The sequence below is a fragment of the Diadema antillarum genome, unplaced genomic scaffold (assembly GCF_040938485.1).
Source record: "Diadema antillarum isolate AM-2024a unplaced genomic scaffold, OU_Dant_1.0 seq00001105_RagTag, whole genome shotgun sequence".
NCBI lineage: Eukaryota > Metazoa > Echinodermata > Echinoidea > Diadematoida > Diadematidae > Diadema > Diadema antillarum.
In genome coordinates, this window is record NW_027271921.1 from 359,577 (window position 1) to 382,039 (window position 22,463).

Below are 22,463 nucleotides of genomic sequence, written 5' to 3' on the forward strand. Positions count from 1 at the left end.
GGAGATTCCAGGGATGAAACTTGACGTTAATCTTCCACTGAGTGGCCCGATGGGACGCCCTTAGTGATAGAATTCGCCCCGTTTCACTCCGAGCAGTTCTTATCGTTGCCACCAGATGCGCCAGGAGCTGCTGACCTCCGATGCCTGAACTTTTTCCTCCTGACTGTGATGCTATGCACAACAAAGAAGCGCTCCTAATCGCACATCACACTTAGCGGGATTGTTAACTCTTTATCTATCTTGCCAGTCAGGAATTGGCTGTCAAAATACCAATACCGCCGACTGAAATGGCTACTTCGCTCGTATCCTGCACCTTTACTTACTTTTTTTTTGGGGGGGGGGGGGGGGGTGAGGGTTATTCATTTGCATTTGAAGTCTATCCAGTAGGCACAATATTATGAAGAAATAATGCAATCGTATCCTGAAATAATCTATCTCAAACTAGCAGCACCCGTGGAAATCCACGGGTCTGAGGGGTTTAATTTTTTTTTCTCATAATACGATTTTGCACATTTTTATTGAAGAAATAAAAAGAAAAGTCTTCTCATTCTTTCGTTAATTGTGCTGTCTTCTAAATGACCACCCTTCCCAGAAATTTTATAATACATTTTTGTAGTATATGCCAGGCGATCCGGTCCATTGGTAGGGATCATTCCCGCCATTACTTGCTTTTATTATAGAACTTGAGTTTCGAGGGGTTATTTGCACCCGTTGAAGTCCAACAGTTGTCTTGTTGCCCCTCACCCCTCCCCCCCCCCCCCCTCACGCACACACATATTTCCACCTCCGCAGGGCAAAAAACAAAAACATTCAGGGAAAAATTACCAAAAACGCGAATGAGATTCCCCGAAAGTTCTGCCCACAGGTTGTTCCCGTCGAAACGGGAAGATATTAACACTATGACTTTGATTACCCCCCGCTCTTGCATCCACGCGGGCACCCGCGGGAATCCACGGCTGGTCTCAAGGCCTCGGTTTGTTTTGTGGGTTTTTTTTCATGTTTCTTTTCCCCACGTTATGAGAGAAAAATAAGATATTTTCGTCTTCATAATTTTGCTCCCTCCTTTTTGTTTTTAAGCACCAAAACTTGGCTTGATATATCATATTAATATAGAACTACATCTGCTTCAGATTGTACATTATCATGATTAATATTAGGCCTACAATTATTGCTCCTATTATTGTTATTATTATATCATTATTATCATTATCCTTATCATAATTATTATTATTATTATTATTATTATTATTATTATTATTATTATTATTATCATTGTTATTATATGGGGAGGGGGAGATCATAGTCATCAGGTTTAATAGGCACCCGTGTGAGTAGGTTCTCACGACCTCGTATTTTTTTTTCTTTAATATTTTTCCCATGTTATGGAAGAAAGAAGAATGATTATACATCACTGCATTCGTCTTCATTTGCTCCCTCTTTTTTTTTTTTTTTTGTCACCAAAACTTGGTTTGATAGACCATAGAACCACACATTCTATTTCCACTTGCAATTTTAAAAATAGGCGGTCGGCAAAGCGAGGTTTTCCTCTACGTCCGCTCATCTTATGAATATGTATGATTACAGCAGCTCTGCAGTATTACACGAATGGACACAGCTGCGCGTGTAATCTGATATGTAAGGGTACGATCGGCAAATATATTTAGCCGCGTCCTAAACAGTCTGCGTACAATGACCCCGGACTTGAGAGCAAACGGCGAGCAAACTAAATGACGTACCTGAGCTGCATATAGTATTCTGCAGTTGTGCAAAATACAATTACATAACGGTAACCAACGTTCGTTGTTTTCATTTCACGCCAATAATGGCGAACTGTACGTAAATGCCCTTGTAGTCCATATCACGCACACACAGATTCGTGTAACCAGGGAGGTGGAAGGTCTTTCTTCCACCTCCCTGGTGTAACCATCGTCAATACATTCAGTACACGTAACAGGCGGAGGCAAAGGTACATCACAGAACTATTATATACACACAGTGTAGAGTGTGTATAGAGTTCTGCGAGGTACATTGTGTGTGTGCGTGCGCGTCCGCCGGAAGATGTCAGAGATTTCGCTGCACCATCATCTTTAGTATCCCCCAGTGTCTCTGCAAGCTAAAAGATGGAAGATCGAGAAAGCAGGAGGCCAGCGCAGGTTCCGTGAATATTGAAACGCTCGGTTCTTTCGTCACGCACAAAAATGCATTATGCATGTAGCTAATTAATTTTTCTTTTTCGTCCTCGACGTCGACACGGAGGCGGAGAGGGGACGAAACCCGCGCCATTCGATGTAGGATACTCTCCTGCGGCCGACGGCACCGGTCGCAACTGCCCGGAGCCGACGGCTCGGGAGGAGATAGAGAAACCAGCAACGCCGAAATAAAACAGAAAATACATAAGGCCGCGACAACAACAACAACTTCGAGTATTATAGTATAGGACTAGCAGCACCCGTGGAAATCCACGGGTCTGAGGGGTTTTATTTTTTTTTTCTCATAATATGATTTTGCACATTTTTATTGAAGAAATAAAAAGAAAAGTCTTTTCATTCTTTCGTTAATTGTGCTGTCTTCTAAATGACCACCCTTCCCAGAAATTTTATACTTGTAATACATTTTTGTAGTATATGCCAGGCGATCCGGTCCATTGGTAGGGATCATTCCCGCCACTACTTGCTTTTATTATAGAACTTGAGTTTCGAGGGGTTATTTGCACCCGTTGAAGTCCAACCGTTGTCCTGTTGCCCCTCACCCCTCCCCCCCCCCTCACGCACACACACATTTCCACCTCCGCAGGGCAAAAAACAAAAACATTCAGGGAAAAATTACCAAAAACGCAAATGAGATTCACCGAAAGTTCTGCCCACAGGTTGTTCCCGTCGAAACGGGAAGATATTAACACTATGACTTTGATTACCCCCTGCTCTTGCATCCACGCGGGCACCCGCGGGAATCCACGGCTGGTCTCAAGGCCTCGGTTTGTTTTGTGGTTTTTTTTTTCATGTTTCTTTTCCCCACGTTATGAGAGAAAAATAAGATATTTTCGTCTTCATAATTTTGCTCCCTCCTTTTTGTTTTTAATCACCAAAACTTGGCTTGATATATCATATTAATATAGAACTACATCTGCTTCAGATTGTACATTATCATAATTAATATTAGGCCTACAATTATTGCTCCTATTATTGTTATTATTATATCATCATTATCATTATCCTTATCATTATTATTATTATTATTATTATTATCATCATCATTGTTATTATTTGGGGAGGGGGAGATCATAGTCATCAGGTTTAATAGGCACCCGTGGGAGTAGGTTCTCACGAACTCGTATTTTTTTTCTTTAATATTTTTCCCATGTTATGGAAGAAAGAAGAATATATACATCACTGCATTCGTCTTCATTTGCTCCCTCTTTTTTTTTTGTCACCAAAACTTGGTTTGAGAGACCATAGAACCACACATTCTATTTCCACTTGCAATTTTAAAAATAGGCGGTCGGCAAAGCGAGGTTTTCCTCTACGTCCGCTCATCTTATGAATATGATTACAGCAGCTCTGCAGTACTGCAGTAAACGAATGGACACAGCTGCGCGTGTAATCTGATATGTAAGGGTACGATCGGCAAATATATTTAGCCGCGTCCTAAACAGTCTGCGTACAATGACACCGGACTTGAGAGCAAACGGCGAGCAAACTAAATGACGTACCTGAGCTGCATATAGTATTCTGCAGTTGTGCAAAATACAATTACGTATCAACGTTCGTTGTTTTCATTTGGGGACGCCAATAATGGCGAACTGTACGTAAATGCCCTTGTAGTCCATATCACGCACACACAGATTCGTGTAACCATCGTCAATACATTCAGTACACGTAACAGGCGGAGGCAAAGGTACATCACAGAACTATACACACAGTGTAGAGTGTGTATAGAGTGCTGCGAGGTACATTGTGTGCGTGCGTGCGCGTCCGCCGGAAGATGTCAGAGATTTCGCTGCACCATCATCTTTAGTATCCCCCATTGTCTCTGCAAGCTAAAAGATGTAAGATCGAGAAAGCAGGAGGCCAGCGCAGGTTCGGTGAATATTGAAACGCTCGGCTCTTTCGTCACGCACAAAAATGCATTATGCATGTAGCTAATTAATTTTTCTTTTTCGTCCTCGACGTCGACACGGAGGCGGAGAGGGGACGAAACCCGCGCCATTCGATGTAGGATACTCTCCTGCGGCCGACGGCACCGGTCGCAGCTGCCCGGAGCCGACGGCTCGGGAGGAGATAGAGAAACCAGCAACGCCGAAATAAAACAGGAAATACATAAGGCCGCGACAACAACAACAACTTCGAGTATTATAGTATAGGATAATATTATTCACTGGAAAACACACGGTGGAAATCGCCATTTCTCCTCGAAGTTACCAAACTGCATTGCCTAGCGGGTTTCCCGCCAAATGTTTTCCATTCGTCTTCGCGCGTTGCACCAATTGTTCCTGTCGTCTGCATATCCTAGTCGAATTTCACAGAATTTCCGTTCGGGTGAATCTGCCCCCAGCCAAAGCCATCTCCCCTCTCCCCTCCCCCCTCCTGCACATGAAGAAATAAAAAGAGGATGCTTGTAAGTGCGTATTCTGGCCCTTCATTCATAATTTCCATCCCGATACACCCTCTCCAATTGCACTGACTCTATCTTGTCTCATCTCTGTGAATGGGTTTTTCTCATGTCCCCTTGAATGCAAACCTACAGTGATGAATCTCTCGAGTTTGTTTCCCTTGCAGTTTCGTCCATATTATTCATTGCACATGGTTAGCTCCACATTTAGTAGCACCACATTTATGCACTTGCCCATCACCGGGGCGCTAGAAGTCAGAACACCCACACCATCGTCTGTACTTTATTCCTCGCTTATTTCACTAAACCTCAACACGGTCTCCAATTTCATTCAGCGATATTTTGAAATGAGACTGACTTTAATCCCTTTTCCAGGTTATCAGCCGCATGGAACGATCCATCAAAATGTGCGTCTCTGCGCGCTCCCCCGACTAACATTTCCAAAACGAATGCCCCAGTGGTGAAGAGAGAGAGAAGGGAAAAACCAAATCGGCTCATGAACAGTCAGACGCGTAGACCAATCAGCGGATTAGGATTAAAACTCCGCGATTAAGACACAGATGATAAGTAAAATAAATGGGCATAGTCGTCTCGGTTAGCCAAGGCCGCCCGTGTTTCCTTCGCTAATGATAATCCGTGTGATTCGCAGGGTTCCAATATCTCAGATGAGTTTCATTTTATATCGATTATCTTTCTTCCTTTTTTTTCAACAAAATTACAAAATCTTGCGTATGATTTCCATTGAGGCATCACGTTACCGCGTCTCTTCTTAGTGTGCGTGCTATGTATGTAATGAGTGTGTCTGTATGTGTAATATTTATGTGTTTTTATAGGAGATAATTTGCGTCTTGCCGAAGGATATACGTTTGTGTGATATTTAATGGTTTTCGTCCTTGATCATAATAGTGAACGAAATGCGTGTGTTGCTGCGGTTGAACTTGTTGTGTGCAATTAACTGTAGCCTATAATTTAATATAATTGTGGTTGTGATCAAATAGTGATGTACCTATAGGGTATCGGTTCCGTCATACCTTGCAGTTGAAAAAGAAAAGCGTTTTGATAATGTTCTCATTCTCATCAATCCGATGACACTAGAATTTCGCAATGTTCAGTTAATCATAATGCGGTTGATTCGTTAGAGCAATAATTTTCCTCAATCTCCCCGAATCTCTATTGATCATACAAACAGAACTAAAACTGTATGTCCATATTTGAATGATGTAGGGCCTAATTACTTGCACACCACATCTAATTCGAATTTCAGTTTTTCGTCGAATCTCAAGAAAAAAAAATCATTGTCACAAGTGACTTTGAACTCAGATAGTCTACAGACTTAAAACATTGGGAATTCGCACAATTTTAGATGCAGGCCCAAAGCTTCAACTTAATAACGTCTTGCCTCAAAACTCTAACACCGACACATTTATATCCTCGCTGAAGTCCCAACATCTCTTTGATTTGATACAATATATATTTTTTTAATTGTTTGGTACCAATGTTAATTGTAACACTTCGGATTTAAATCGCCAGGAGCGTTAGTCGTCGATGGAATTTGCGCTTTACAAGAAGCTAGATATTAATTAATATTATCAAAATAACACTTTGGAACATTTGTTTAATGACGGTTACTTGATCGACTATACTGAGGAGAGCCAGGTGCAGATAATGGTACTTCCACAATGATTGGTGTCTGCCAAGATGGCCTTAATTAGTTTTCTCCCCACACACAAGAGTGAGTATGTACTTAAGATACATGTATTTGCACAAACATCGAACATTTCATATCTCAAAATGGAAGCAAAACCCCCACAACAACATCAGATTGCGATATTCCTGGAATATCTCCATCTAATCGACACAGTGTGTGACACATCGGCATGTGATCTGAGTGTGCCGCATGAGAAAAAATGTTAACATGATGAGAAGCATGTCTTGGGAAGCACGTAGGCCTATATCCCGTTATATTTCTTATGTCTGAATATCTCCCGATAGAGTCCTGAATTGATGGTAACGATTAAAAAAGGAGAAAATTCCACGAAATACGCCATGGATTCTGCCTTTTTCAGGTCGAGTTTCAGAGTCAGTTCATCTATGTCACTTTGATTTTGAAGATAACAACCGAGTTGTTTATTTGTTTTGGGGGTTATTTTGTATTTGTTTTCTTAGCTTTTGTTTGCTAATATATATGTTTTTTTTTTTTTGCTTTTACCTCATTTTTACACTTGTCATTAAGACAGAACTTCATAATCTTATCACTCATGCATAACAAGTTTGCCATGCTCGTGATATAGTCTATGGTCAACATTATGGGACAATTAACTTCTTATTTTCTTACGCAATGATACATATAGCCTATACTGATTTATTTATTTTTCATCGATTGATATTTGTCTGCATATGTTTTATCTGAGTCAGACCTGAAGGTTGTGTGCATTAAAAGGAGATAAAGACATCGTAGTCATGAAATGTTCGTAACTGCTAGAAGCAAATACGTATCGTCTGATCATAAGGAAATTACAGTATAAAGCTTTCAGTGGTACCGAATGTTCCCGTAGAATATCGATACGCGAGTCTATAAGAAATTCGGTTTGTCTAGTATACAAGTAGTTATATTCAAGTTGCATCGTATGCATTAGAAGTAAATTGGAGAGAGAAAACGACAAAAGGACTGACAAAAAACAACCCCCCCCCCAAAAAAAACAAACAAACAAACAAACAAACAAACAACCCCCCCCCAAAAAAAAAAAAAAAAAAAAAAAAAAAAAAAACCAGAGCTCCCAGTTTGACTCGAGACAAGGATCTCAGCTGCCGAGGCTGACTCGGAGATCCCGGGCACTTGCTAACATGATTCGCGGACTGACAATCGCTTCCGTGCCGGGCAATCCGTGTTTGTCGATCTGATGAGTACACTTGACGGCTGATCTCGAGGTAGCGCTGCTGTATTCTTTTTTTTTCCCTTCTTCTTCTCTTAACCCACTTATTTCACCTGGCTTTCCATAAACCCCAAAAGGACTCAGACTCGACCTTCAACCTGGTCTAGATTTCAGCAAGTCGTGAATCTCTTTAGACCGATTTCTTGGCAAGTGATTTCAGACACTAATCTCTGAGCGTGGCTGTGCAAATGCAGTTTGCAAGGCCGGGTACAAACTTAAAATTTGTTAAAAATCAAAGATAACACATGATCGTCCGTTTGATAAAATGAAAACGTGTGTGAGTGCAAAAGTTTTTAAGAATGTCTTTAAATGTCAGTTGTAATGTGAAACGGAAATGCTTCACAGCAACCATTTTTTTTTTTTTAGTGTGAGATCGAACATATTCAGGACCACTCACATTAAAAAAATATAATGCAAAAAAACCTCGTTGTCCTTTATGATTTAATTTGCACTGTGTATTTTTTTAATTCATCAAGTTCTATAAGGGAACTTTTGATCCAACGAGAACTAAGTTTGATAGTATTTCTAGCATGTCACAAGTTTTAGCTGATCAATTTTGAACTCGACAGCAACCCTGATTCTCATTTTTTTTTTCGAGCTAGTATATATGCCTCTTATTTGAAAGGTCGAAGCGAGACCAACATCCTGCCCACAACCACTTCACGACCTGTTCTTTCACTACCTGCCATAACGTGCTACGTATGAATACCTAGCTAGCTATGAAGGGTGGCAGATTAAGAGAGTGGGGGGGGGGGGAGGGAGTGGAGTGTAAGTATATATGTTCTTAAAAGTCGATAAGTCCGTCCCTCAGCGTGTATCCGAGGACTCGCGCTTTACGGCGCCACTCTTAATCAACTCAATTAACCGACTCGCTCCGAACACCGATGACAGAAGTAAAAGAGAACGCGTTGTGTGTTGTCTCAGTGTGTTTGTGTGTGTGTGTGTGTTTGGTTTTTTTTTTTGGGGGGGGGAGGGGTGGCAAGAGGGAGGAAAATGTGGAGAGGCGTGTACATGTATTTGTTTGTTACTTAAGTCCATTAGCGCCTGGATTATTACTGACATTTTGGCGCGTGGCTCGTATGTTTCTGACAAATGAAGAAAAAAAATGGCAATAACACAAACGAGATGTGTATTATCAACTCTTGGATGATCATGAATTCATGGCAGCGTTTGTGTAAAAACTTCTCGCAACTTCATGTTTGGTCGATGAGTGTGCTAGATGTATATCAAAATCGCGTTCTCTATGTGGAAGCTAACCTTCAAATCTCCCATAATCTGTAATATCATTCCATACTCGCGCTCCCAAAACTGGCTCCTCGAATTTCGCGTCGGGAAGTGTTCTCATGGTGACAGTAGGCTATTTTCCAGACTTTCATTCGTTCACCTGATACGTTTTTACTCTAGAAAGGCAGTCATAAAGCACACGTGGCATACTCTGATTGCCATGGCAACGGAAAGCTTAACGTACTTCGTGAAACATGGTGACGGAAAGCTTGAAACAGCGCTTTAGTTAGGAGAAGCAGGGAGGTGGAAGAGCCTAAGGCAACTGAAGCGAAAGTCGGACGAACCGGCTTGCAGCGAGGCTAAGTTTGACCTATTCGGATTCCCGAAGCTTCCCACATGAAGAACATGTCTTCTTGCAGGCTACAACCATGTAGCACCATGCTACCTCCCTGCTACAACCCTGACTTGAAACCCTGTGAAACATTCTTTTGTATGGGAATTTTATGTTTCCCAAAATATGAGAAGTACAATACATGTACTAAGGAAGACGCGACTCGAAAAGTAGGCATTAATGGGTCCCTGACCTTGGATACATTTGGTATATCATACTTGTAATACAGTATGTCATTTTACTTCGTGATGCACGGACATGAGGAAGAACTTCGTGATGCACGTGTTGGCCGAATCATGTGCCGCGCTGAAATAAATGAAATAAAAAGATTTAAAAAAAAAACTTCTTGGGGACAGTTTGAATGAACTGGCCTGTACTTGGCTTTAACGATAAAAGCACTCTTACAATCAAAGTATTACAAATAGGGGGAAACATAATGTTGATGAGATTTTATACCTCAGTGAAGGACCAAAATCGTTATTTCATTCGGGTGCAGTGGTGATTGCTCTCCTTTCTCCCTGTCTGCCAATAGTGTACCTGCAATATTTAAACCACGACCACGGATTTAGATCTCCCTAAGCATAACAATATAACCATTGATATTTCCAAGCTGCACTCTTTCATGGCAAGTGTATTGCTACATCAACATTATATAACTTTATAGCCTTATAACCTTGCATAGGATCCAACTTTGTTGTACATTCGGAATTGTCAAACCAGTGCTGTATTTCAGATTTAATACAAATAAAAAATGGCCGCAGGAAGAAACAATGTGATATTTTTGCTCGTTAGGACCAAGGCACCTTGACCGTAAGGTCCCTGGTTCAAATTCCCTGGCAACACGAGTCCCTCGAAGCGGGTTAGTTCACTCTTTAGTGGCCACGTCAAATAGATCCAAACACAATATCAAACCATACCTGCATATTTCTGAAGTATATATATATATATATATATATAAACATATATATAAACAAATAACTATAATGTACACATACATTTTGATATAATCGAATGTTCACATGCTTCAGTACGGAGACATTAAAGGGGTGGTATAGTATTGGTGGAGATGTGGATTTGGCTTTTAACTTTTTGTGAGATATCAAGAAACCACGTGTGAAATAATACAAAGCATACCATTCCAAGAGGAATTCAAAGTTTATTCGATGAAAATCGGTTTTTGAATGGCTGAGATATCGAAAAACAAAGTAAAACAAAGCGATCGTAATAAAAGGTGGGTCCCACCTTTTATTAGGATTGCTCCGTATTGGGTATCTCAGCCATTTCAAAATCAATTTTCATTAAATAAACATTGAATTCCTCTTGGAATTACATGCTCTTTCATATTTTGTGAGAGATTTCTCATTATCTCACCCAAAATTGTTAGAAACCTGAAGTTAGGTCTTAACCAAAACTATATGATCCCTTTAACTTTTAAAAGCTTTAAGGATGTAAATTGACATGGTGATATTGTCTGAAATCAACTAAGTTTCGCACAGATCTTTATTGAAGAATAGCATGTGAAAATGAAGCAAGCTGGATGTACCACATTGCATGTGTTATATACCGCATATTGTACCGGATGAAGTAGCCAGGAAGTTAAAATCTTGCTATGGTTCACTGAGTTCTCCGTATAAATTATGTCTGGCGTTCCGTTTCGCTTTCATTTTGTCAGAGCACTTGCACTTTAATTAAGGATAATGTCAGAGTGTAAAGTGTTGATGATTTCGGGTGAGTGGAAACTTGCTTCTTTCATCACCGTGTTACACGGGTCCATGGAGGTGTTTGGGATTTCCCCGCGGTGAGGTGAGCTGCAATTACCGAGGAAGTATTTGACGAAGATAAAAATCTCTTGAATTACTCGAATGATGGGTACTTTTTCTCTCAAACCAGCCAAGCGTGCATTTTCCTTCCTCTTCAACTCAAAGTTCCAGTATCATCTGAGACAGTGACACGGCTACTGAAAACACGCTGCTGCTACACGCTGTTTTAATTTAAAGGGGAGACAACCGGACTCTGGCGAATTTGAAATGCGGAGAGTTTTGCCACAGTCCCCACCTGTCTTGTGGGCATCATGGTCCAATCCCCTGTCGACACTTCGATGACGTCAGCGCGCACGCGGTGGGCTGCCCCCAGTGGCGCACAACGACCGAGGGGTTTTCCTACCGATCTCTTATCTCCCCACATCAAACATCCTCTAGTCAAGTTATCGACTTCCGTTATGGGAAGCCGGGTTCCTGGAGAAGGATAAGCTAAACTGAGCGGGCGCTAGTCCCATGGGGGACTCGATGGAAATTCGTAACGATCTTCAGTTTTCGGACTAAATTATCACGAAACAGAAAACAAAGCTAAACAAAGCAAAGCTCCCCCACTAAGTTAATTTTGTTATTTGAGAGACGCTATTTCGCAAGCCTCGTGCGGCCCAGCTTGATATATCAGTCAAAGCTCAAGTTAGGAACAAAGAACGAAAGAAGAAAAAGAGAAGGCACGTAAAATGCTCTGCGATGTACAGAATCTTACTTCTTCATGGAGGGGATGAGGCTCTAAAATTAGATCAGCGTAGATCGTATCTGGGAAAATCGCGCGTGCCAGAACACCGGTCCCTTCGTCATATTTTTTGCTTGATAGAAGTCCCTCCTTATAGCCCAGGGTTCTTGGGTCTTGTTGATGTTCCTGCTACCTGTGAGCTAACTGAAAGTTAAGTTAGATCGGACGCCGATAAGTCGAAGCTTATCAAACCGGGCGGTTCACGTCACCAGAAGAAATGACGTAGAATCATGAACTGCACGCTGGAGGGATAGGGTAGCATACAGGCAAAATATGGGAAAGGAAGGAAGAAAGTGAGAGAAGGGAGGGTGTATAAACGATGGAGAGGGAAAAAAAAAGAGTAAGAGAGATGAAGGAGAATAGGAGTGGAAAAAGATCATATTGCAGCGGTAAGAGGAAAACAGAAGACGAGCACGAATTCAAGTTGTGAAACTCATTGATTATGTCCTCGAAACATGACTTCAGTCGTGCGTGAGACTTTTTCTCCCCCCCCCTCCTCTCTCTCTCTAGGGGGATTTGAGATGGTAAGGTTAGAGGTAAAAGTGTATGCATTACAAAGTCAAAGTTATATTGATAAAGTCATGAAGAATAAGACCAAAAAAATGATAATTAAGTGTGGCGAATTCAGACAGTTAATTAGCAAGAAATAATTTAAGAGTATTTGAATGTCACTGAATGCTGGTTGTATCTACATCAGTACGTCCTACAGCACAGGCACCCAAATCGGTGGCTTGGTCCGGCAACCAAGACGCCAGTCACTGCTGAACCCCTCATGTTGATATAACACGTGGCCAAGTTCTCGGGCTGTTGTTGTTGTTGTTGTTGTTGTTTTTCAAATGCAACAGTTTTTTTCATGACTCCCCTCATTATTCAGGAGAGTAATGTATCGCAATATTCTCATGTACAGAGGAAAACTTTTGTTAAGTACGATGAAGCTTGTACCAGGAGTTCATACATATCACAATTCCATCATGCATCTATATCGTCAACTAAAAGTATAAAATGCCGTCAGAATAATAGATAATACAAGCGACGGTTTGTTGTTGTCGTAAGATCTTTTCAAATTTTTCAAAATTCGTTATGTCGAGTCAGTCATCATTGTTTGTAGTAATGATAGAATCCAACAGTAATTTATCGTTTTAATTATTCTTTATTCTTCTGAGTTGTCTCTCGTAAACGAAAGAATGAAAGTGTATCAGACCCCCCCCCCCCCGCGTTGTGTATCCTGTCTGGTGCTTGGAGAGGCGCAAATGAAGTTGACGAAATATTGCAAAACTCTCACTTTCGATCTCTCAGCCACATCTTCCTCCAACACCAGTCGACTCAAGTATGCCGAAGCCCCTGGTCCCTTTTACTCACTGTTCCCATCTCCCTGCCAACGACAATACGTGAAGTAATAATGATAAACATTAGTACTTACGATATTGATGCCAATACAAATATATGTGATTATATCAATACTGATAATCATACTTATAAAGTAAAATATGATATAGAATAACGATTATGATATTATAATGAAAATCATCATAATCATAATGTGTCATAAGGATATTCAGTTCGCAATGAAGTCGAAATTTGCCAGTGTTGCTGGACACTCCTTCAACGTCTAACTTGGGCATAATCTGTGAAAAGAAAATTGATATTCTACTCCGTGTTCAAGCTTGCTGTAATCACAAGGGTACAACGAAATAAGCTTGGTGGTATATATTTCATTAAATTTTAACATAAAATAGTAATAATATAGATTTGTAAATGTTAACATATCTGTACGAAAGAGTGACCTTTATACTTCTCTCATCTGTTCTGTATAAGCGTGGACATGTGACCAATGTCGGTTGTCTCTGTTCTATGGCTACATGTAAATCTTCTTAAATCTTTTTAATCAGATTTCTACCATTCTAATTGCTTGAGTTTGACCGATTTCTTCAAGGTCATTAAACATCTAATCCACTTCCAGTTTGATGTTTGATTTTTACGCGCTCCACGTGCCAGTCAAAATCATCAAGAAAGGAAAAGTTAAAGTCGTAATATTTATATATTATCTAATTCTTATGTCAACTTAAAATAACCTTTGCACGACCTCATACAATGTATAGGCCTACTTCCAATAACAGGTAGGGTATTCACAGACGACTCACAGTTTAAGATCGGAAGAGGACATAGAGAGAAAGGAAGAGAGAAAGAGAGAGAAGGAAAAAGAAAGAGAAAGAGAGAGAGAAAGATGAAAAGATAAAAGTTACCAGGATATCTGGACGAGTGCAAGTTCAGGGCTTTAAAGGTAGCTACCTAATAAATACCCCATAACAGGCTACATTTACGACCATGTATCCCATTCTCTTCCCTTTTCAGGAAGCGCCGAAAATCTAACCGTGCCAAACAGCCTCCTTTGTTTGTTTGTTTGTACCTTAACCTAGTCAGCATTTGTTAGCATACTGAGACAAGTAAAGAGAGAGACTGAGAGAGAGAGAGAGAGAGAGAAGGGAGGGGGGGGGGGGGGAGAAGAAATTTAGAAAATTGAGGTGAGTACCACAGCAGTTGTCAGCCAAGGTTGTGCTGATTTCATGCACAGAGTGCAGCAAACGTCCTCAGAGGCCATGGAATAAAACCATCTCGGTTCAGCGGTATCATGGGTACTCGATCAGCCGAGATAACATGACATGAATGTTTCACATAATCCAGTGCACGACTCGAACGTGGTTATGCCCCTACTTTGTCATAATGATTATGACGTCACAGGTATCAAATTTACAACCAGGCGTATTGATCACGTGACAGCGGAAGAAAGTTAGAAAAAGTGCTTAATTCTATCCCTCATCAATTTTTCATCGATTGTACGGTAACTTCACGCTCATCACCTAGCTCCAAATATACCATTTTTATTCGTAAACGAATTACAAAAGTCAGGAAACGTGTCTAATGACCGTTTACGTAAAATGGCAAAGGAAATGAATGCCATTGTTCAGGGTTACCGTGTTTTCACTGCAATAAGTTACACTGTATTCAGTTGTAGGTACCCTATAATATGGTAGTAATACAGTATGTGCTCCAGAGTGCTAATTCGTACACTACTAGTAGCATACTTCCTGTGCGCTATTAAATGACATTTCGACATTGCTCGTGGGCAAGTAGCGCCGTATTATTTCCCTCGTATTTTTTTTTTCTTTCATCTCAAACTGTTTGTGTGGTTTCTCTGTGAAGCAGTTATTTAACCTCATTATCGCCAAGTTTTGTCAGGAGTCGAACAAGATTGCTGGTTCGCGGAAGTTGGGCATTAGGGGACAGATTTAGCCAGGTTAACATTGGATTCCAAGTTTTGTCGTTTCGCTATTCCACAGCACAGTGAGTGTACCAGCGTGTAAGAAGGCGGAAGTGTGAGGCTTTTTTTTTTCTCTCCCCCTATACTCTTCTCGCGGTTTGTGGAGAGGCGCGGTGTCAGAAGGTCAGACAACACGCGCAGGCAGAGCACGTGGCGCGCGACACAATTTGGAATACAATTAATGGGGGCTTCAGGTGAAACAATCTTCCACGCCCCAGTTTCACTTCCAGGGATAAGGGGGAGGGGGGAAAGGGGGGCAGGCAGGGGTAAGCCGGGGAGGGGCGGGGACTGGCGTATGAGGATTAAAATCGATACTACGGAAGAGCAAAGAGAAACATCGTCGCAGATTCTTTCTGAAACTCTTCTCCACTTCTGTTTTAAATTTGATGTATAAGATGATGGATAGAAGACTTGTTTCAAGAACTTTGGAGTTTAAGTCATTACCAATCACTTCGAACCATGAATCTTAAGTAACTGTTTGTAACCTAATAAGACATATCCAGTACTCAAGGCATATGCGACATTATAGTATTTCATTATCTCATCGCATTTACTGTATAGGACCTAACGGGTATATCGCCTGAACATATGCGATAATGAAAGCAAACAAACTTTTAGAAAGGGCACAAAAAACAGAAATGGTTCAATCGGGCCACATGCTGTCGACCACATATTTATTTATGCTTTGGGGATACCGTCTGTGTCAACATCGCAGTTCAGAATCATGAAACAACACGATATTCTCTGATTCTACACACTATTTTCTCTCATTTTTGGTGGGTGGGGGGAGGGGAGTTAAAAAACGAGAGTTAATATGGCGAAACGGCTCGATAGCTTCGCTTTGTGATTATGGGTCACGACCTCGGGTCGTTGGGATGAAGCTCTCTGCGGCTGCTCTTCGTATCTCGTCGAAGCCGGGCTGAGAGAGAGAGAGAGAGAGAGCAAGCGACATATGATTTATGATTATGAGGTCCCGCCGGCAAGGACCTGTGTGTACAGCTATTCCTGACTGGCTGTTTCAACATTTCAACAACCACCTTGCTCGCGAGCCGTGATGACCATATTTGGTGTTGAGGGGAAAAATCTCCCCGAGGGTGTGCACAATTTTTTTCTGATCACCCGTCTTTGAAAACGAAGGGAGAAGGACTTTCAATTCATTTTCCCCGTTTGGAACGCCAAACAATTTCGGTCGCAAAGTAACTTCGAAGTACGCATGTTGTGCAATGAAAGCTTTAACAGAATAGTCTTGCCCTAGGAGGATCTATCCAGCACGAACATAATAGGTATAATCAGGAAATGGGTCACGATCGCAGAGGGGTGAACACGGGAACCAGATTGTCGTCACCTGACTTCAGACTGAATTTGTTTTTCGCGGTAGTCCTGTTTCAATCAGTAAACAATGAATGCATTGCAAAATGTTACCATACACCTAACGTATACTAAACGGCGATCTTCAAGAAACAACTGCCTTGATGTTTAGCCGATTTAACGCTAGGTACAATTATTGTAGAATATGCCAGCCTATAGTCTGTTTAAAGAACAAACTTGACTGTTATAGTGTTGCGTACTCAGTTCACAAATGCGAGCGAGATCCCAATCTTTGCTAACTTGGATATGAAGACACTAAGAAAAGTCTAGGACTCCTACAATTGAGTCGGGGAAAAATATATACTGACATTTAGGGGTCGGCAAAGGATACATGATGGTACCCTTTTCAGACCGGCATCGCCCACAACAAGAAAGTTGTACCCCACCATGACCACGTGTTGCTCATTCACATGGAGCATGTTATCATTCGTCCGTTTAAATTACCATACTGTGATTTTTTGTGATCGTTCTTTCACACATCCTGTACGCATAAATCTGGGTATCTCCCTGTAATCTCTTGGTCTTAATTGAACTGCGAAATCCCTTGGGAGGCCAATGCGAACAACTGAACCACAGAGGTAGTGAACTTAAAGATGAAAATATATTGTGAACTTTCCTTTGAATATGGTCAGCACAACATTTGACGAGTAATCGGGAAATATGTGACGCAGTCTGTTTTGTTTTGTATTCAGCAAGGATTTGATGATGCATGAGTGTTCAATATATAAAGTAATAGCTGTCACATTGACGTCTGTTGTGTGTGCTTGAATGATGGTACAGAGGGAAGACTGAAACTGAAAACTGAACTGTGTATATATGTCTGGTTGGTGTGCGCGAGAGATAACGTCAAGTCAGATGATGTAAATTTCTCTTTTTCTAGCAGAGGGCGAAAATAACGAGATCTGGGGGGCAAGTGATAACTGTTTATGTTTGAAGAGAGCGTGTTTCGTGACATGTGACAATAACAGGAAGAGTCTGTTTGACCTTTTCCCTCTGCAGGTCAATCGCCCACTCACCATGAAGAAGGAGGGAATCCAGACCCGAAACCGGAAGTTATCATCCAAGTCGAAGAAGAACAAAGGAAAGCTGATCGGCGTGGACGGACTGCGGGCGCTCTCCCCTGAGGACATGCATAAATTCGCTACGTTCAGCGATCAGGCGTTCGGCGCCTCGCACTACCCACACCACCACAGTGGCGCGGCCATGGACTATGGAATGACAGCCACGTCTGCGTACGCCACGCACGCGCCAACAGTCCCCTACCCGACCTCCAGTATCTGCAATCCGCTCTATCCGGGCACGCCGACACACGTGCCCGTGCCCTGCAGTTTATCGCTATCCTCTCCGGCGACAAATATGGTAGGGGCCCTGGCGTGAGTGTCATTGTAGATCAAACGTTGAGGGCGCTGCTAACCTGGACTTCGAGAAGACATTTCTGTCAGACTTTGCCTGTGGCATTGTGGACGAAGGCTCAACCATGCCTTCTCATTCCTATTTATACTGACAATGAGTATAGATGAACAAACATACGCGGCACATATCCCTCCCGGTGATGTATCACAATGTGAAAAGGATGCGACAAAGGCAAGAGTTCGCGTGATATTGTTGCCACGATCAGCGCCATCATCATCAACATCATCGACTTCAAAAAAACAGAAGGGAGCCGCCGCCATGAAAATCGCCGCTTTGTGTAGATAGACTGTACAGAATGTGTGAAATGAGTATTTGTAGCTGTAGCGTTAAGTGATTGAATGTATTCATTCTGGAATCGGTATTGGATAATTGATCCCGTGCTCTCTTTGCTTGCCAAAGTCCAGAGATATGTCTTCGGTTGTAAAGCATGTGAGGATATGTTGTCTTATGAGGAGACGCAGATATTTCCGTCGTCAGTAACTGATAAGGATAATGATGCTTTCTGAGTTGAATTCGGTTTTGTTTCAATGTACGGTTCTTTGCGAGGAAGCCTTAAGTTAAGCAATGACCCTTAATCAGCCAGCCGTCACTGCCGTTGTATTCTGAATCTTAGTTTAAAACGCATTGTTTGGGTAAGCATGTCATGTATGGATATATTTTCGTTGGTCAAATACGATCAATTTCGTAACCAACTAGGCCTACAACGAAAGAGTGCACATAGGTAACAATAGACCAATACACGCACTTATATGTGAAGATTTGCTCAGTGTACGCTTTGATTTATCCATTCCTGTTAGAAACTCAGAAGAGTTGCCAAATGAATTACAATCAGAGTTTATTTGTCTCGAATATGGAAAAGAAAAAAAGTCTTTGAGATAGAGGATCTCAGCGAGACGCCTGTTTTTGTCGTTGTGGATGACATGTGTCAGATTTTCTAGCTTTCACACTGTGAGAGATCATCAGAGTGTTCATGTCATAATGTTGTTACTCGGCTGTTCAATATGCACGGGTTTTTTTTTTTTTTGTATGTACTTAATGCAGTAGCATAGTCACCCCCACCTCTCTCCCTCAATCAATGTGAGGTGCTCGAGTGAAATGGAAGGATGGTATTAATATAACCAAGGAGGTAGGCCTACTAGGCGAGCTCGCCTAGTACCTCCTTGATATAACACGTGTTGAAAGAGTTTTCATGAAACACGCCCACAATAAAAAAATGGCAAAACCCCTCCCGCACTTCCTCCGCCCTGTCCTCTATGTAAAATAATACATAATTATACATCATACATATTGAAGAACGAGATTTTGGTTTTCATTCTTTCTCTGTGAATACACTTTGAAAATATAAAATCACTAATGATGCTCTCGAAGACCAATAAGTGGTCCAACAAAAGAAGACGGAAATTAACCAGTTATTGGCATTTTGGGGTGCTTAAAAATTCTCTTGGAATCATTTTCGTCATGAAAACTATACATGGATCCTTGTTGGATCATAATTTTGTTCTGTGCCAATGCCTACACTGCTTTTAACTTAAGTTAAGTGTCTGTCTACTGTCAATGAAATCTTAATTCACACTTTACAGTCAAGTAGTGCCCTCTCTCGAAACATTCTTCATCAATCTGTCGCTTCCTCGATGTAACCACACACTTCAGAAAAGCATTACTTCAATCAATCAATCGATCGATCAATCTATCAATCAATCAATCAATCAATCAATCAATCAATCAATCAATCAATCAATCAATCAGTCAATCAACTTTATTTTTCATTTCCATTAAATAAACAGGGAAAATTATATACAATGCATTAACAGAACATATTTGTATATATTTCAAAAACGTAAATAAATAAAATACATGTGATCACGAGTAACAGCATATATTCATTTTTAAAAGGTAAATACATATGCATAATACAATGATTGGAATGGGAATGGAGGGTCCCACAAAAAAGAAAAGCTTGTCCGGTATGGGACCCTCAGAAAATACATAAGAGAACGAATAATGACTTAATGAAACTACAAACAGATATATGAAACAAAATCAAAGAAACTTGTTAAAAAGTGCGCTCATTACCGCTACAAGAAATATGATTTACATAGTAGTGAAACGACTTAACTATGCCGTGTGAAATTCCACTTGGATATCTAATCCTGCTTTAAGCTGTTACATTTTTTTCCTAAAAATCATGGCCAAAAATACTCTCAGGATATTGATGGAAGATAGAAAAATATGAGCATCATAGGAATGCTGTGGCTTGAAACCGAAGACATTGCTTGTCGGAATATTTCAGTAGCATTTTTTTTTTGTTATTGTCAGTCATTATGGAATGATAATAAATGTTTATACCTCCTCTTCATATTGGACGCAAGATATTGAAGATTTTTTTTTTCAATGATCAGATATATTTATTGATGTAAAGTGAACTATTGTAAATATTAATAACCCGCAAGCCAGGATTGAATGTGTATGTCAGTATTTGCACACGGAAACTATAGCTTGGTTAGAAGATTTTTTTTTCTTTTAAAGATAGGGATGGACTTGTTGTTTGTGTTTCTAATCCGTTCACTTGTCGACACTCAAAAGCGGAACCATCGATATTCTAGTGTTAGTCTTGATCGTGTTCTCAATGTGCACATGATATAGCGTGACGAACATGAAAGATCTAGATCGATAGCCAGTTCTCCATTCATAATCGATGGTATCTCTGGAGTAGAACACGGAACGGCTCAGAGCGTTTCGTACATCGAATCATAAACTCAGTGTGAAGTGGGACTGTGGACAAGATCGTATAGCACTAAAATATTCCTGAATGGAAGTCTACATCGAGACTGCTGGTGTGTCTCAGTTGTTGTTGGTTTTTTGCTTTGTCTTTGAAAGGATATATGCGCCATCTCCATTTTATCCGAGGTTATTTCTGTCTTTTTCCTTGACTTCTCAATCATTTTCAGATGACTTTTCCCATAGCCACATGGAACGACCCGGAAACATGGCAATATCATTGACGGAATCATGTTTAAAGGTTTAGAAAATAAGTATTCCCGAAAGAGTATAATGATATGGTTTTGTAATCGTGGAAAGTTGATGTGTACAAATAGTGAATAATACAATGTCTGTGTTGTCGAATATGGTTTCCTTTCGCATTACATACGATGTAAATGTAAAAATGAATGCGTATATTTAAATGAGCAATTAAATTTATTCCAAGTTAAACCATGTATAGCAATCACGTGCATTATTTTGAAATGATGTCTTAAACGTACTGAGTACAACGTTCTGTGTTTTTATGTTTAATGTGCGTGTTTATGTGTGTATAGGCATGAATGTGTGTGTGTGCGTGCGTGTGCGTGTGTGTGTGTGTGTGAGTGTGTGTGTGTGTAAGGGTTGTTTTCTTGAATTTCAAGGGGATTAAGATCAAACGTCAAGGTCATAGTTCACCGTTCTTTTATTGGCAGTATTATTTTCTAGCCATGACTTTTGCTAAAAAGTCCAAATGAAACATCATGATTTTGTGAGGATAGACGTCTGAAGGAAGTAGATAATCATTTGTTTGTTTGTTTGTTTGTTTGCAGACACCTTTCTGTATTTATTTCAAAATAAATGTTAACAAGGATAATTGGGCAAAATAAATGATATGGGTTTGCTTGATTTGCTTGAAATGATCAAGGGTAAGATGAACCTAGGCTAAACTATCATTGTCCAGCTTGACAAGGCCGGGATTACCCTCCGGAATGTACTAAACCTTCATTTTCTTGGGTCGCATGACAACGTCGACCAGGAAAGGCATTAAGAATTTCCCGGTAGTGCTAAACACATCTCTTATTAACTAAATTTGAATATAAAGGGAAGAATATCAGTTGTGTGAGAAGGCAGAGGCGTCCCAGTGAACGTGCTGAGGTTTTCGTTTTCCTGTCAGCTTGTGAAGGGGAATTCCAGTACGTATATGAATATTAGTCTAAAAAGAAGGAGTAAAATTTTCTTCAACAACAATGAAAAATATTGATCAAGATTGGATGAAAAATGAAGTTACGACATTTTGAGGTTTTGATACTTTTTCAGGACACAATTTTTGAACAGTCAATATGGATGTACTTAAATCTCATATCCCGTTGTCTTCTTTGCTGACGTTGTAGTTTTCATTAATATTACCTTATTTAAATTACGGAATCTTAGCATGGGGTAGTGCCCATCAAACTTTATTAGATAGATTATTGTTATTACAAAAAAAAAGGCACTTCGTATTATTTGTGGCGTTTCTCCACGTTCCCATGCAGATCCATTATTTGTTAGATATAAGATTTTAAAAATCAAAGATTTGTTTTTCTTTCAGCTGGGTCAGTTTATGTTTGATTATAACACAAATGCACCTCCCAGCATTTTTGATTCAATGTTTCCACGAAATCAATCTTTTCATAATTATCCCACCAGGCGATCAAATGAGTTTCATTTACCCCTACTGAGAACGTTATTGGCTCAAAATACATTTATATACACTGGCCCTAGATTTTGGAATTCTTTAAGTTGTGATATGAAAAATTCTTTATCTTTGAATTCATTTAAGCGTAAGTTAAAATATTTTTTGTTGAACTCATATTAAGATATATACGATTCATTACTTAGCTAGTCTTTACAGCCTAAGGGTTCATCGTCAACCATTGATTTCATC

The 22,463-nt window shown here is 40.4% G+C and overlaps 1 protein-coding gene across 1 annotated transcript in view; it reads left to right on the forward strand.

Moving 5' to 3' along the window:
* LOC139743756 (GATA-binding factor 2-like) overlaps positions 1-17,938 on the forward strand; it is an 85,297-nt gene extending 67,359 nt beyond the window's left edge. Inside the window, exon 7 of the mRNA XM_071654211.1 lies at positions 17,387-17,938. Coding sequence (XP_071510312.1) covers positions 17,387-17,764 — 378 coding nt within the window. The 3' untranslated portion in view covers positions 17,765-17,938. The remainder of the gene's footprint in view (positions 1-17,386) is intronic.
* Positions 17,939-22,463: the final 4,525 nt, after the last annotated feature.